Source organism: Tachysurus vachellii, chromosome 15 (assembly GCF_030014155.1).
Source record: "Tachysurus vachellii isolate PV-2020 chromosome 15, HZAU_Pvac_v1, whole genome shotgun sequence".
NCBI lineage: Eukaryota > Metazoa > Chordata > Actinopteri > Siluriformes > Bagridae > Tachysurus > Tachysurus vachellii.
In genome coordinates, this window is record NC_083474.1 from 11,999,300 (window position 1) to 12,015,396 (window position 16,097).

At 34.6% G+C, this 16,097-nt stretch overlaps 2 protein-coding genes across 3 annotated transcripts; one reads left to right on the forward strand and one right to left on the reverse strand.

Moving 5' to 3' along the window:
- Positions 1 to 796: 796 nt before the first annotated feature.
- LOC132858063 (calpain small subunit 1-like) lies at positions 797 to 4,495 on the reverse strand. Its single transcript, XM_060888238.1, has 11 exons — positions 4,342 to 4,495; positions 3,873 to 3,943; positions 3,697 to 3,733; positions 3,397 to 3,492; positions 2,673 to 2,730; positions 2,144 to 2,208; positions 1,924 to 1,992; positions 1,460 to 1,538; positions 1,207 to 1,323; positions 1,061 to 1,119; positions 797 to 964 (listed from the first exon to the last, which is right to left on the reverse strand). The coding sequence occupies exons 2-11, from the start codon at positions 3,917 to 3,919 to the stop codon at positions 938 to 940; spliced, it is 654 nt and encodes a 217-aa protein (XP_060744221.1). The 5' UTR covers positions 3,920 to 3,943; positions 4,342 to 4,495; the 3' UTR covers positions 797 to 937.
- Positions 4,496 to 4,756: 261 nt separating this feature from the next.
- On the forward strand, positions 4,757 to 15,071 carry zgc:162698 (Transmembrane protein 87A-like). 2 transcript variants are annotated; one of them, XM_060887637.1, is made up of 21 exons: positions 5,834 to 6,034; positions 6,497 to 6,569; positions 6,722 to 6,813; positions 6,920 to 7,039; positions 7,250 to 7,300; positions 7,393 to 7,434; positions 8,058 to 8,129; positions 8,203 to 8,305; positions 8,396 to 8,457; positions 8,582 to 8,765; positions 9,715 to 9,814; positions 9,959 to 10,052; positions 11,375 to 11,443; positions 11,823 to 11,931; positions 12,034 to 12,092; positions 12,424 to 12,527; positions 13,359 to 13,432; positions 13,628 to 13,689; positions 13,827 to 13,879; positions 14,115 to 14,145; positions 14,752 to 15,071. In XM_060887637.1, the coding sequence occupies exons 1-21, from the start codon at positions 5,915 to 5,917 to the stop codon at positions 14,791 to 14,793; spliced, it is 1,716 nt and encodes a 571-aa protein (XP_060743620.1). In that variant the 5' UTR covers positions 5,834 to 5,914; the 3' UTR covers positions 14,794 to 15,071. The 2 variants fall into 2 exon arrangements, with proteins under 2 accessions (XP_060743621.1, XP_060743620.1); XM_060887638.1 differs by lacking the exons at positions 5,834 to 6,034; positions 6,497 to 6,569 and adding an exon at positions 4,757 to 4,823.
- The last annotated feature ends 1,026 nt before the right edge of the window (positions 15,072 to 16,097 follow it).

Sequence of the window (16,097 nt, forward strand, 5' to 3'; positions counted from 1 at the left end):
GAGTCTAAACTTGAAGTCTTGCCGGCATCCTGCATTTGTGTCTTTGCCTACCAGTTCTGACGGTACCATCTGGACAGACATGGACTCAACATGAGCCTCAACTCTACCTCTGCAGCCCACAAGCACTGTCTTTAGAATCTAGCTGTTGTGACCCAGGAACTGGTTCAGTTCCTCAATCTTCCCTCCTCCGCCCTAGCAAAAGGGCAGGGCTCATCGCAGAACGGGGACTTTACAGTGAACTCTCAGAGTATTCACATTGCTACCTTTTTACGTTAATTAGATAATTTCATGATGTTTTTATATCATTCTGGGTTTAAACACTAAACTCTAAAAAAAGAAAGCTCAATAAATATATTTCTTCGCTAAACGTATCCTACCAACCAAACCAATGATATAGAGATATGGTGAATAGGTAGTGCTGCCTTCCATTATTCAGGAAAGCATGATGGGTCAGATAGCATTTTGATTTTGGTCTAAGAATCCGGGAAATGTAAAGACAAATATTTTTTCCACCTTATTGCTTGGCTAAAACCAACAAACCAACAACAACAAAAAAGTAATTTTAGCCTATAGGTTTAAACTGTTGCCACAACAGTTGAAAGCACATTATAGTATAATATATATGGACTAAATCTGTAACAGGATGTTCAAAGAGCACATATAGACATGATGGCCTATCTGCATATCTATAATGAGATCTGCATTGCTTGAGATCTCATTATTGGATGAGCTTGCTTTGTTTTCTTCATTCTTTTAGACATACTTTGCTGTAAAAGGTTTGAAGACACTACACATATAAAGTATTTATATTTTATTTATATTTTAAGTATGCAGTTTTACTGGTTACTACAATCTACAAAAAAAAGGAGACATACAATGATTCATAATATCCAAAAGACTTTTGTGGTCAGGGGTTTGATGTTGAAGTCTTTTTGCTTTAAGAGTACATAGTCAACTGAAGCCACTGTGAATATAAAGCAGGGGAGAGGAAAAAGTAAGATAAATTTATAAAATATGAATATATAAAAATATATAGCCAATTTAAATATATTACACATACCTCTTTTATGTTGACACTGACAGTTCCTGAATTGTTCTTGTCAAGCGTCTTAAAAGCACCTACATATGAACATAAACATACGTCTCTTTCTATGTCATGTCCATGAAACAGGTTAAATGTCATTCAAGGTAAAAAGACTGACTTACGGCACATTGCATCCAGTCGCACCAGACACCCGATATAATTGTCAAAGTCCATGTTGCCGCTTTCATCGCTATATCTGCGAATGATCATCTGGAAGAGATTATCAGTAAGAGGAAAACCTGAGACAAGAGAAGAAGTGCAAATTAGTGAGGTTTAGGTGTGAGCAGGAATAAATCTATTCATGTAATAAATCTAATGCATGTATAAAGACAATTTCATTTCAGATACTTTAATATTGTTGACTGTTACACTAACCTGCTGCTTTGAAAGCTGCGGGCAACTCATTGGCCCCAATTGTTCCAGAGCGATCTGCATCATACGTCTTATAGATGGCCTGTACCACACAAAGGCAAGTTAAACTTCAGTGTCATTCTATACGTCTATAATAAAATGTGAGTGATAGATTGTATATGAATTATGGTGAACTGTATATGAATTATTGTACACTTTTGTTAACTTCTTAAAGAAACTGATATTACAAGTACTCTATTATTACTAGTCACCAAGTGGTCATCTTGATGTAATATTATTTTGACCCAAAGAATGTTCAACCATAAGGATACTTTTTTGTTATTATAACTTTACATCTTATATTTTACTCAAAGGCCAAAAGCTGCAGATATACATGTTAAACTGCTATATCAAAACTACTTATGTCCAACTTGATTGGAAATGATCACTTTAGGTTAAAAGGGAATAACATAACAAAGCTATCTTACCTGCCATCTCTTTATATTGTTCCACAGGTATTTGAATTCTGTAAAGCCCAATTTTCCAGAACTGTCACTCTATGTTAGGAGGGTTAAGGCAAACAAAACAAAACAAAAAAAAAATAAAAATCACACTTGCTGTATACTGTCACTAAACCAAACAAAGAAATCTTATCTCACATTGCCATATTCTGAAATATATATGGTTATTATATCATGAAAAGGATACATCCATTACTGCCACCATGCTCCTGCAAGACTCAATTGAGAAACCATCAGTCTTTAAGTCAGCATCTAGAAGTAGAAACAAAAGGATATTATATTAACCATTTTGTAGACAACAGCAATCAACCACATCCTTATAATTACTGTTGCAAGAAGAATTCTCATGCATAAAATTTATTTTTATGCACTTTCACAAAACACCGGTCACATAATTTCTCAACCTCTTATCATACATTTCAGACTGAAAATGTTTCTACTGATTGTGGACAGTCATTATGGATGATATACGTACCACACCCAAGAGGTTCCACACAACATGTCTTGTCATGATTTGTTTGTGCAGGCAATTATCCCTGGAAGTATTTAGTTTTTTCTCCAATGTTTACTTACTCTACACTCGGATTGTTTTGTCAGCTATCTGCTATTTCATTCAGACTGTCTGGTAACACAAGAGAATGTTTCTCTCTACTCTTTTCAGCAATATTATTTCTAATAAACACTGATATCGATGTTTAAATTGACACCAAACATACGCTTGGTCAGTATCTTGTTGAGAATGCTCATCAGCTCATTAGGGCTAACTTCCATGTCCTAGAACAAAACAAGAACAAAAACAAGGGTTAAATGCCATCAAACCACACAAGAGCAACTACTCGCTGAAAACACTTGATCATAAGTGGATGATTTATTTTCTACATACATCGTCTTAAGATTTAATAAATTCTTACATTTTTATAATAAAATGAAGCAAAATATAGTAGCTATAAAGTTACTCTTCATTACAGTGTTAAAAATGTACTAAAATGGAGGAACCAATCATTCTTCATAACATTGTGTTTTTTCATTCTCATGCTGTTCCCTTTGTTTCTATGGATAAACATAGTCACAAACTCAAAAAACAAGTTTTTAAACATATATTTATCAACACATGTATTAAACATATATTTATCAACATTGGGTCAGTCTTATGAGAAGCATCAAGGCCCATAAAAAAACCATAAAAAACATATTTTCTAGTTGAATATGTGAAGGTAAGCAAATTGTTTTGCATTTTACAGGCAGTGAGACTTGCCTTTACATGCATGAAAATGAGCTGCCAGGTTGTCTCTGTATTCTCAAGCCTGAGATCATGTTCACACATGCAGTTGACATGACCAAACAGACTGATAAGCGCATGTGGCATTTTCATATCATGGATAAACACTTTTAAATGAATTTATATCTCTTATATATATATATATACAAAGAAATACTGACATCTCCGGCAAGCTGTTGGAAAACTTTACGGAACTGTCTGTCCTCATCGCTCTCATTCGCAGACGCATAATTTGTTAAGGGTCTTCGTGCAGGAGGCTGTGGGACACAGGCAGAAAATAAACAATTAAAATATTATGTATGAATTTCAAGCCATCATATCATGTATGTCATATATGCATGTCAACTATGGACAGATTATTTGCTTTCTTTAATACTTAATGTCTTTAGTAGTATAAGGGTGTATTTGGGTTAATATTGGCAATGTTAAAACATATAAAAATGTATATTATAGTAACTTACTGGAGCAGAAGGAACAAACTGGGAGGGATCAATATTGCTGTGAATCGTATGTTTAAAAGGAAACGTGCTGTTAGATTGAAATGCAGTAAACAAAACAGATCTCAAAGTAAGACAGAAAACTAAAAGTAAAATACATATAGAGCGTGAAAAACTTAAAACAAGCAATCAAAACTAACCTCACAACATCGAGTAGGCCTCCTATTAGCCGTTTGGCAGAAAACATGGTGATGATGCAGACAGTGTAAATCTATAAAACATGAATTAATGCGTATTTATCACCGTTGCCCTTTGCTTACAATTCGTTTCCTCTCCATATTAAATATTTCATTTCCTGCTTTAAAGCTGGAGCAAACGCATTGTAGTAGTTTTAGTGTTGCGTCAGGAAAATACATTTAAATGTTATTTCAGGCTTAAAAAGAAGGAAGGACAGCAAGTAATCTTGTCGAAGTAACCAACAGACTAATTAATTGTGTTAAACATGAGAAGCAAACATGAGAAACTCATGTCGAAATATTGTGCAAACCAATGTAGCAAAAACTTTTGCCACAAACAGTTCAACTTCCTCCAGCGCATCGACGCACAGAACGCACCAAAACGTAGTATAAAGTTTTAAAGCATCTAGATTTTTAAAAATGACAGACTTACTATATCAGATGAATACAAGTTTCTCCAGTAACCCCAGTTCTGTGCTGTTTCCACGGTAGAAACTTTCTTGTCTAGTAGAGAAATCTAGCTCATTAAAATGTTCCACGCCCTAAAAATACACTGCGAGACTCTGGGTCTTGTAACCATATGCACTGAACTACAGAGCACTGAGGTCCTGTAGATAATGAGGGAATCCTAGACAATGTTGAACCCTAAAGAGATATTCAGTAAACTACAGTTGCTGATTATTTTTATGCGAAATATGACTTTATGATTTTAGAAGGTGAGATTTGTAGACTTTTTTTTAGATGAACTACTTCCCTAGCCAGGTAAAAAGGTGACTCTCCAACACCCATATGATCCATATTCCTGATATGCTTAAGTGCTCTTACTACTTTTAACTCTGCAGGAAATTATACAGCAACAGAATTACTTCTATTTCTCAAATACAATGTTTAATAACTCCCTGATTGATATCACATGTAAGTATAGTGAGACTTTGGGTCTTGTAACCATATACACTGAACTACAGAGCAGTAAGGTCCTGTAGATAATGAAGACTGGGAATCCTAGAAAATGTTGAACCGTAAAGAGATATTCAGTTCTTTGCAGAAATTTACAAGTGGATTTTGCCCATTTAGGCTCCAACAAAACAACAAAACCATTTTTGGATGCTGAGAATCCTTCACTATCGAACAAACGCTTAAATAATACGCAAAGCATCGTTTTCTGTAAGAGTGTAGACATCATTTTAACGTTATAAGTTAGAAAGTATGAACTCATGAAAAGGATCAGATGAAAAGGATCAGACAAATCTGAAAGTTCATGGATGAGATGAAAAATTAGACAAACAAAATCACTTTATGCTTTTTATAATAACAACAAAAAAAATTATGTTATGAAATAAATAATGTCCTGATTGGACATTCTGAAATAACATTCTGTGAAATTCCTCACAGAATTCGAACAATCTAATGAGGTTCATAGTTAATTTGTGCCCCTATACAATCTAAAAAAGTCACACAAATTGTACTGCCCATAATAATGTAAAATTCTTTAAGTCTTATTCGAACGTTACATTTCGAGGACTTTTATTTTGTCGCGAATCTTTATTGATCCGAGACGCAGAGGTGAAAGGTTACGATTATGTTGTTTATAATAAGGCGTCATTTTATCTCATAGATATTATGTTATAGATTTTTTTTCCATAGAAAACGAATACACTTGAGCCAATCAAACAGGTCATTATTAATCAGTATTAATATGATGAAAATATTTCATATTTAATATTTCATATTAAAGTTATCATTAGACTGAAATAATACCTCAAGACCCACACGACTCACTCGGATTTGTGTTTTTATATAATCTTATATACATATCTATATACTCCTTTAATTACATGTATAGTCCATGACAAGGATATACATATATACACACGTGTGTCTCGTGACACTCTTTGCTCACGCTCAAAGCAAACATGCCCCGCCCACCATGTGACGTCACGGCCTATGGCACGGTTAGATGGGAGGTAGAAAGCCTGGGTAAAGTTGTCACAGAAATCTAACAGAAAATGGCAACTTTCTCGTCATATCGGAGAAATACTTTGCGTACACTGGTGTTCGCTTTAATAACCATTCCGCCGCTTAATGCTTTATTGGAGCAGGGGAAATGGACTCTTAATGTGGACAGCGTAAGTTGATTAGCCTTCTTAACTAGTTAGCAAGAGGTTTTGCTAAATGTTACCTAGATACCAGATCCGGTTTCAGTATAAAGTCTTATATTATGTAACTCAACGATTTACTATATATTTTAAAACGTTAAAGCAGACCAACCAAACACATTTACACTATTTGTAATGAATTATTAAACCATTTCCTGATGCTAGCAGACTAGGAAGCTACATGCTATGTGTATAGCAAGCTGCTAACTACGGCTGTTGTTTACTTTTAATGCGAAATATGACCTCATGTTTTAGGTGTGAGACAAATATATATGTATAGCTAAAGCCTTTTAATATGTTATTGCGTTTTTTACTCGGTTTGCGACTTGGTAGGTGAACTACTTCCCTAGCCAGGTAAAGAGGTGACTCTCCAACACCCATATGATCCATATTCCTGGTATGCTTAAGTGCTCTTTCTACTTTTAACTGCAGGAAATGATAAAGCAACAAAATTACTTCTATTTCTCAAAGACGATGTTTAATAACTCCCTAATTGATATCACATGTAAGTATACAACTAAAATTGTCACCTCACTCCACACATTTTTGAACATACTATGAACACTTACATGATATCTGGCTGTTATGCTTTTAAATGAAACCATTATTTACACACATGGCTTTATAGCTGGTGTTTATTTTAATGTTTGGTTTCAGGGCTCAGAGAAGAATGCAGTCATCCTGTAAACTTGACAATTTCGTGGTATCTACGCAGCTGCCGGTGCTTTGAAGAAGCATTTGGTCAGGATGTCAGTACACCGCTTTATTTGTGTTTTATAGAATGTTTGTTACACTGTTGTTAATGCTTTTAAAGTATGCCAGGATTAAATTGCTTTCGTGATTTGTGTCTGACAGTCTCAAAGTGTGCTGTCGTACTTCGGCAGCGACAAAGTGTTTAAGAATGGAGACAGCGGATACTATATCACCCATACTTATGATCCAATCGAATGCCACCAACACATGCCCAAAAATAAAGTATGAAATCTTTAATTTTATTATGTGAAGATTTCAAAATTACTGCTTTTTAAAATCTTAGTGACAAGATGTCTGAGGCTTAATGGATTATTAATGACATATATTTTCCTTGTAATAATAGATCAGTGTGGTACTGAATCTGCATGCAAGGTGGATTGTCTTTTTTTACTTGACTCAATTGTCATTTCTTTTATGTTTTGTTTATTACAGTTAGCAGTGTTAGTGCTTGATAAGCCAAAACCTCTGAAAACTCAAAATCTGGTGAGATCTATATTTTAAATAAATGGTCGTTTTATTTGATGATACCACAAACTGTACCTTATTCTAAACAATGAACATTTTCCGTGTTTTAGGAAACATCAAATCCACCAGATAGGAAGAGGAGAGGCACGGAGGTAGAGTTGAAAGACAGCACAGAATGTTGGAATGAAAGTTCCCAATAATAGTTTGTAATATGTAGTTTCATAATGTGTCAAGAGGGCAGAAATAACTATAGTTCTCTATATTTATAAATCATTTGTTTTCATGATACTTGGAGTCTCATCTGGAGTTTTGGCATTTTAATATAATTTTTCACCTAATTGCAAATCATGGAATTATTCCATATCCACACCCACTAAAGTACATTGTAATGACTACTTTGATATTAATTATTGTAAATACTATGTTTGTTTATTGTTTGTTGTGCAGTAACCGTTGTGTATTTCAGTCATAAATGTTATATATGTTATTGGTGTAATGTCTTCTCTTTAGTCAAACTAAATTGTGCAGTCAATGCACAGTGTTGAACGTCTGTGTCCAGTTTTGATGAGTTGCATTACAGGACTGTTATGCTTATATTTCATAAGGTGGTAGCAGGAAACACATTTACTTTATTAATCAAAAGTATGTGTAGGGCAATAATTTCTCACTGAAAATATCATAGTTGTTACAGACTTAATAATGCTGTCATATTAGCCAGCTCTGTTGACATAATGAATTCTAAATTACTGAGCTATTAAAAATTCTGTCTCTACAGGTCTCCGAAACCCCTGCAAAGGTGTCAAACAGTGTTGTGGAAAACAAAAACAAGATTCTGTCAGGTGTTCAGGTGAGTTAGTTTAGTGTAAGCAACCTGTAAATAACTCCATGTTATTAAACCCATTTTTCTGTTGTTGTGCCAGAACCCTACACACGACACTGTGGCACAGACGTGGGAGGACAGCCCTTACATGTTCATTATCCACATTGAAAATCCAGGCACAGAAAAAGAATGGAGCATTAAGTGTAAGAAACATAAAGGATAGCTGAGGAGAAAAGCACAGAGCTATATCAGTGTGATTAGACTTTTGCTGAGTACATTTACTCTGTCCACAGTGGAAGTCAACATGCGGGGACTTCATCAGTACATCTCAGCCACAGAGTGGCCTCTGATGATTGTAAGTCTGGAAAATTGTTCTTTTACATTGTCATTGTTTTCTTCTTTGAACTCTGTTACACATTTTCCGTGCAATTCTCTTTGTATCAAAACATCCATGTATTTTATGGGATTTTTTCCCTCAGTTCTACATGGTGATGTGCATCATCTATGTGCTGTTGGGTGTGCTGTGGCTTGCTCTCTCTGCCTGCTACTGGAGAGACCTTTTGCGTATCCAGTTTTGGATAGGAGGAGTCATTTTCCTGGGCATGCTAGAGAAGGCTGTCTACTATGCAGAGTTTCAGAGCATCCGCTATGATGGACTCTCAGGTAACAGCTTTCTGATGCAAATCATTTGCAGGTTCTCATTTTTGCCAGTCTATATGTTCTTCTATGCTAGTTATAAGATTTCAAATAAAAATCAGCAATTGTTCTACATGTGACTAGTATTTTCCAAACTTGCCATGATGACTAATGTGCTAGATGTGAACTTGAGAAAATTGGACATGTGCTGTTTTCACAGACTTATAAAGGCACAAAAGTGTGGGCAATCCCAAAAGTGTTGGGACATCAACTCTATAATTAAAAAGTATTTCTAGGCAGCAGATAGTTCTACAGATGGCTGGTATATTAAGTCCACACTGGTGATATTATAAGATCATTAACACTGAGTCCACCAAATAGTGAAAACAACTGTCAATTTGTACAAAAAACAAAACAAAACGTAGATTTGTTAATCCTTACCTTATTTACTAAACCATAAATTATGTTTTTAAGCAGATTCTGAGGTCATTGACTGCTACTAATAAGTGTTCATGCTGTAGTTTTATTATTAACTGCTTACTAAAATATTCACTCATTTCATGTTTGTATCATGCATGGAAGAAGAAATGCACCCGGCTTAAAAATTAATTATAGTAATTTGAAGTCATGATGGACTATTTCAAGTCAAGTCAAAAAGCTTTTACTGACATTTAAACCACATATAGCTGACACAGTACACAGTGAAATGAAACCGCGTTTTCTCAGGAGCTTCCCTGGTTTTCCCTGGTGCTACATATAACAACACCGAACTAAGGACATAAAGTAACTTGTCTTAGCCACATAAAGTGCATGGTGTGCAATCTAGTGCATACAGTGTGAGACAAAAGACAGTGCAGACAAACAATACAAAACACTACAGAACAGATACACAAAATAGCACCGACCATTTGATTAATCTTCCTATATTCAGTGGTGGATCCTGGCCAGTGAAAGTGCAAATTTTTTTTTTTTGTAGTTCAGGGTGCCGTGGTGTTTGCTGAAGTATTGTCTGCTGTGAAGAGAACTTTGGCTCGAGTACTTGTCATAATTGCCAGTCTGGGTTATGGAATTGTCAAGTAAGTGGTGTAATCTGTTCACTATAATGACGTTGTTTTTTTTTGTTTGTTTGTTTTTTCAGTGGTGTGAATAGCTTATAGATCAGTTGGGAATGTATTAATGCATAAGCTTTAGTGTAAGTGATTGACTTTGTTTTTTTGCAGACCAAGGCTTGGAGCATTGCTGCACAGAGTGGTAGGAGTAGGACTACTTTATCTCGGATTCTCCGTTGTCGAGGGCGTTCTCAGAGTCAACTCGGTAAGGAGTGTTTCGGCTTACAATATTCATATATTAATATTTCAGCGTTACCCAGGTAGATACATCACCTGCTTTGATAATCATATATAATTTACAACTGTAAATGTGATCAGCAGTCCACTTTCAATATTCAGCACAGATTTTTTTTATCCTGCTCTCTGCTCAATTTCAACAATTTGAGGATGTTGTGGTGCTGCTGTTCAAGTTGCTCAAAGCAAACCTGTCTTTATCACAGGAACAGGGAAGCTCCAGCAGACTACTGTGTGACATTGTTCTGGCTCTCACTGACTCTTGCATTGTGTGGTGGATATCCTTTTTGTTAACCATCCATCAAATCCAATTGATATTACATTTTATGTCCATCCATAAAGGGTCAGATATACATTATTCATTTCATGTTTAGGAAGGCTTGCTATTCTGTTATGATCAGAAGCTCACTATTATTTAACAGTAATGGAATAATGATGAAACAATTAGTGTCAACATAATACCAATATTATGGATACCTTTTGTTGAGTTTTTTTATAATTACAAACTGACTGGAAGTAGCTGATGTGATATTGTTAGGCACAGATCTTTTAAATCTTTACATTTCCTAAAATTTATTTATCTACTAAAAATCTTAAAATTCAATAGTATTGATCAGTACCTTTAGCATTTAAGCAAACTTATACATGATATGCGTAAATATAAAATATGATTTAAATAAACATTTTTGCTCACTTTTTTGGTGTATTGAAAAAGCCAGGACATAACAGAATTAAAAAATATGACGGAACTAAAACCATAAATGAGGATTGACCAGGAACCCATTAATTATTTAAAATCAGGTCGTAAGATCTATTTCTGTAAACATATAAAGGAACATACATTGGGATTCTTCAGTCTCAGTCCCAAGGAGTGAAATGAACACTACATCAAAGCAGCAGCAATATATACTGTATGTGTATAACATTTAACTATAGTAAGTGCACTTAATGCACAATATTCTTTAGATAAAAATATTTAGCTTTGCAGTGAAAAAAAAAACTCTTAAATCATTATTTGATGTTATAGAAATCTAAAAAATTAACATAAAATTTAGGAGAAATTATCTCAGATTCTCTACCCTCAGTCTCTGTCGTGAGCTGCATCTGTTATGTTGGCGCATAACTGTTTTCCAGTGTTTTTTCCTTTTAAGCTTACTTTGCAAATTTCACACTTAATGGCTTGGTGTGAACTGTGAATGCTTGTGCCCACAACTTTCTGGTGTCGGTGTCATGGAGCTACTCCTCCTGTTTTTTCTTTTTCCTCTCTGTCCTTTCTCTCTATTATCCCGCCAGGCTGAAGATGACCTAGTATTGCTGGCTGCCATTCCACTGGCTGTGCTCGACTCTACCCTCTGCTGGTGGATATCCTGCATTGCACTGTGTCTGTGTTTTTTGCCTTTCCCCCTATTTGTACCCGCTCCCCCTTTTAATGGCTATGCAATGCTGCTTTTGTATGTGAGTTTCTTTATGGTCCTTTCTGTTCTTTTGTTTTTGCTCCACTTTGCTTTCTCCCTTTTTTGTCAAACACAAGCTTACAGTAAATGCATAGTAAGAGTTTTAATCACTTTGCTTTTGTGATTTTGTTCCAGAATCAAAACGTAAACAGAGTGAGGTTTTAACACTAGGTTAATCTAGGCTTTTTCACTATTAAAATTAGCATTAATAATTTATGAACTTGATTAGGATTTTATATGAATTGTATAATTGTAAGCTACCATTTTTGTCCTTGACACCGAGTTACATATTCATAAGCTTGGCACAAACCATGAAACTTTTGCGGCTTCGGAGAAACGTGGTAAAGCTCTCCCTTTATCGGCATTTCACCAACACCCTCATCTTTGCGGTCATAGGTGAGATCCTTTTGAAACATTATGATTCTACTTGGTTGCTCAGCATATTCAGATGAAATATCTGATCTACAACATTTCTTATTTTTCATGTATATATTACAGCTTCAGTCATTTTTATCATTTGGACAACAAAGACCTTCAAGTTATCAAAATGCCAGTCTGTGAGTATAATTTAATTACTTTAATATCAGCCAGTGCTGTCATGCAGTTATTTTAAAACTGCACAAAAACATCTGGCTGATTGGATGGTAACCCTTTTGTGCTATTATCATTTTTAGGCAGTTGAGTTTTTATTCCCCTTTTCTTTCTTATCTATTTTATTATTAGTTTTATTTTTGTTAGTGATAGTTTTTTATAATTAGAACATGTTAAATGTGACACAAGTATTGCCCTTTCTTAGAAGATCGGGGCCTAAGGTCTTTAAGCCTATTATCACATTTTACAGTTGTTCTGTAACCATGAAAGCTACTCAGTGCTGCATGTCTCTTGCAGGACTGGAGGGAGATGTGGATAGATGATGCATTCTGGCGTTTTCTCTTCTCTACTATCTTGCTTGTCATCATGTTCCTTTGGAGGCCTTCTGCCAACAACCAGAGGTAGTACTCAAAGCTTCAGTCCTTGGTTAACTTTTTACAAATTACAAATTATGGTCATCTTAACAATGTTGTAACAGAATCTTAAGCAACTTTTAATTTCTCTCCACTCTGACTGAAATTTGTCAACACACTAATCAAATGTCTGCAAGCTCAGTTTTAGAATTTTTGGAATTTTTTATAAAGCTTGGTTATACACACTTTTATGGTTGCTTAAGGGTACAGTTTTCAGATAATTTAGCTTAATGGTCAGTTATTAAATCTAACTAAGGTGTGTGCTCTAAATGACTTGTTATGAAAATGGCATCAGATGATCTCTGAGCCCAAATTTAATAATTTGCCCAAGCCCAAATTTAATAATTTGTATGATTATAATTAATGATTCTGGTTATTTATTTTAAAATGCCATTGCACTCAGCTAAGATTTCAGTGGGTAGCCATGGGAGTAAGTGGGCTATTAGTTTAGCTCCTTAATTCAAGTTGTTTTAAATGGATGATGTGCTAATTTTAAAGTTAGGTTTCTATCTTATAACCACCTGGGGTCATTTATACCTGGATAAACTTTATGTAAGCACATATATATTCCAAGTGGCATGCATTTTGCCATGATTTATATACCACTTGTTTATTTAAAATCTTATAAAAGCACAAAAAAAATCTGTTTGAGTATTTGATGATTCTCTTTCTGGAGTAGAATAAATCAGAAGAACATGAAACAGAGGTGTACTCCTGTGAAAGCTTTTTGAAGAACAAGACATTGATGTGTAAAATCAAGAATATGAAGGCCTTGTGATGACAGAAGGCTAGGTATTGAGTCATGAGTTTTTTCCCCAGGTATGCTTTTAGCCCACTGGTGGATGAATTTAGTGATGAGGAGGAAGCAGAGCAACTGATGAATGAAGCCTTTGGTAAGAATCAAAGCATATTCCTAGTGTTTTTATACCATAATACAGCCCTTCAGTATCATATTCATATCTGTTTTTGTACATTACTGGCCTTTTAAGTGAATTGGATTCTTTAGCAGACTTGCCACTGAAAGCAAGCTGACTTTCCTTATTTTTTTCTTTGTTATTATTGGTTTATCTAAATGTTTACATTTACAGAAGGTGTTAAAATGAGAGGTATTAAATCGGAGACCAATGGAAGTGCAAAGCCAAATAAAGTGGTAAGAGATGTTTCTTTTGTAATCCCCTAAAATCTCCCCACAAATCTGATCTTGAATTTCTTATTACACATGGGCTATGTTATTTAAATATTATGGGTCTTAACCAATTATAATAAAATTAAATATTGTTTCTTCAGGATGAAGATCTAAAATGGGTTGAGGAAAACATTCCCTCATCAATGGCTGATGTGTAAGTCTTATAAACACCATATATAATGTCATTGATATGATCTTGCCTGTACATTATTAGATGTTATATGTATTCAGATTGTGCATTGATTCATACATTAACATAGGTGAAAGTAATATTGTCTTTCTTTTATAGATTTAAATGCATCTATATACATTCATGCATTTATCACCTAGAGTTCTTATTTGTTCGTTTAATTTGAATGAACATTTTTGTGTATGTCGTCTTTGTTTAGTGCACTGCCCCCTCTGCTGGATTCAGATGAGGTATTTAGTTCATTCTTTGTGGGTCTAAATATTCCCGTAGTAAAAATTTTGCTTAATGATTGCATGTGGTGTTATACAAAACAGTTTAGGTGACACTGAGGAGTGGTTTTCAGTTGCAATAGAAATTCTTTATTCCTATGGATCTGTAATTTATTTTAAATAAAATATCTGTAATTAGATTGATTAATGCATGCATAGGACTGTCAGTGGTGTATTAAGGCTTGTGACGGCTGTTCACATTTACTCTGTAATACCACATCAGGCCAGAAGCTGGCGAACTCTGCATACCTAACACGCAGAATAAAGCGCTCAGCCAGCCACGTCACATCATTTAACCTCGCTCTGTCTCCCACTTGGTTATTTTCTTTCTGCCAAGGCAATGAGAGCACAGAAGCTTTAGTACATTTGTCTGAATTATAACAGCTTTCTTAAGCTTGCCTTAGAGATACTCATTTGCTATTACAATCTATAAAGTCCTGCCTGACACAGAATTTCATGTAATTTGGTTTGAATTATTTAATGGGAGATATCCAATATTAAATTTGTTTGTCTAAACATTTTTTCTAGGAAATTGTAATGATGTCCTTATGCCCTTCTTTTTTGCAGGAAATCATGACAACAAAATTTGAGATGTCAAAAATGGAATAAAATTATGCTTTGTGTATGTGTTGTAAATACTGAGTGTCTGTGACTGTAAACGCTTATTTTATTTTGAATTATAAGGGATGTATGTAAATATGTGGGATGTGAATAATGAAGGTATCAAACTGATGGACAGTTATTAATGGATGGATTAATATTTTGCCTGTTTATTTATATTTTCACTGGAAAGGTATCGGCTTCTTCAACCCAAACTGTAATGATATTTGACATTTGTTTACATATCTGAAACACACAATGTGATTAAAGCCCACTTCTTTATACTACTTAAGATGAGTATCTTTTCCACACCAAACACTACCTTTAATGCTTACTGTACTTTTAGTTATCATGGCCATTAATGTCAGAATCAGAATCAGGTTTATTGGCCAAGTGTGTTGACACAAACACGGAATTTGGTTCCAGCTGTTTGTGACTCTCAAAAGTACAGACATAAATAACATTAGACAAGACAAGATAATACAGACTATACAAGAAAATGCAGACGATGTGGTACAATATAGACAGTATGAGTATTAAATATGAATACAGAATATATGACTGATCAGCTTTGTACATAGTGTGAGAGAAGTGCATGGTAGTGCAAATAACAATATTATGCTTTTGTGCAATATACAGCAGCAATTGTGTGTAACATATACGGATGATGTCATCATCTCTCTAAGCACTTACTAATCGCCCAGACTGCTTGTGAAGAGATTTTTATCTAAAGTGAGTTTAATGTTCCGTGACTTATAGCTAACACACACTTTGCTTTGGGGTGTATGAAAATAACAGCAGTAGATAAGTTAGATTTTAGTTCATTGATGCAAAGGTCTGATTTTTTTGTGCCAAAACTGTGCGCTTCGTGAATATTGACAAATTACTTTATGATTGAGAGGACTCTTCAGAGTTTTTAGTTTGATTTATGGCTGAAGGCATTTTATTTGTTTCTTTATTTTTTAATATGTTCATACATGTTTCTACTAATATAATTCTTCTAATATGTTACAAGGAAGTATTTCAAAAAATAGGCCTTCAGGGGCCCTGAGCATTAATTCATTAATGTAACAAAGCATCAGCCGCTAAATTAAAGTTAATTGTTTAGCTATCTATATATTGATTTAGGGCTTTTTGCTCATCAGACAGTTTTTTGATAGTCTGTGATGCTTGTTCTGTTGTTTTTATGGTTATACTTTGCAGACATTATTTGTGATTCTTGTTTTTTATTCAGGCTGGATCATATTTATGATCCTTTGTAAGTCTGACTAGGTTTGTTTAACTGTAGTATACAGGCCTTTCTCAAGCTGTTA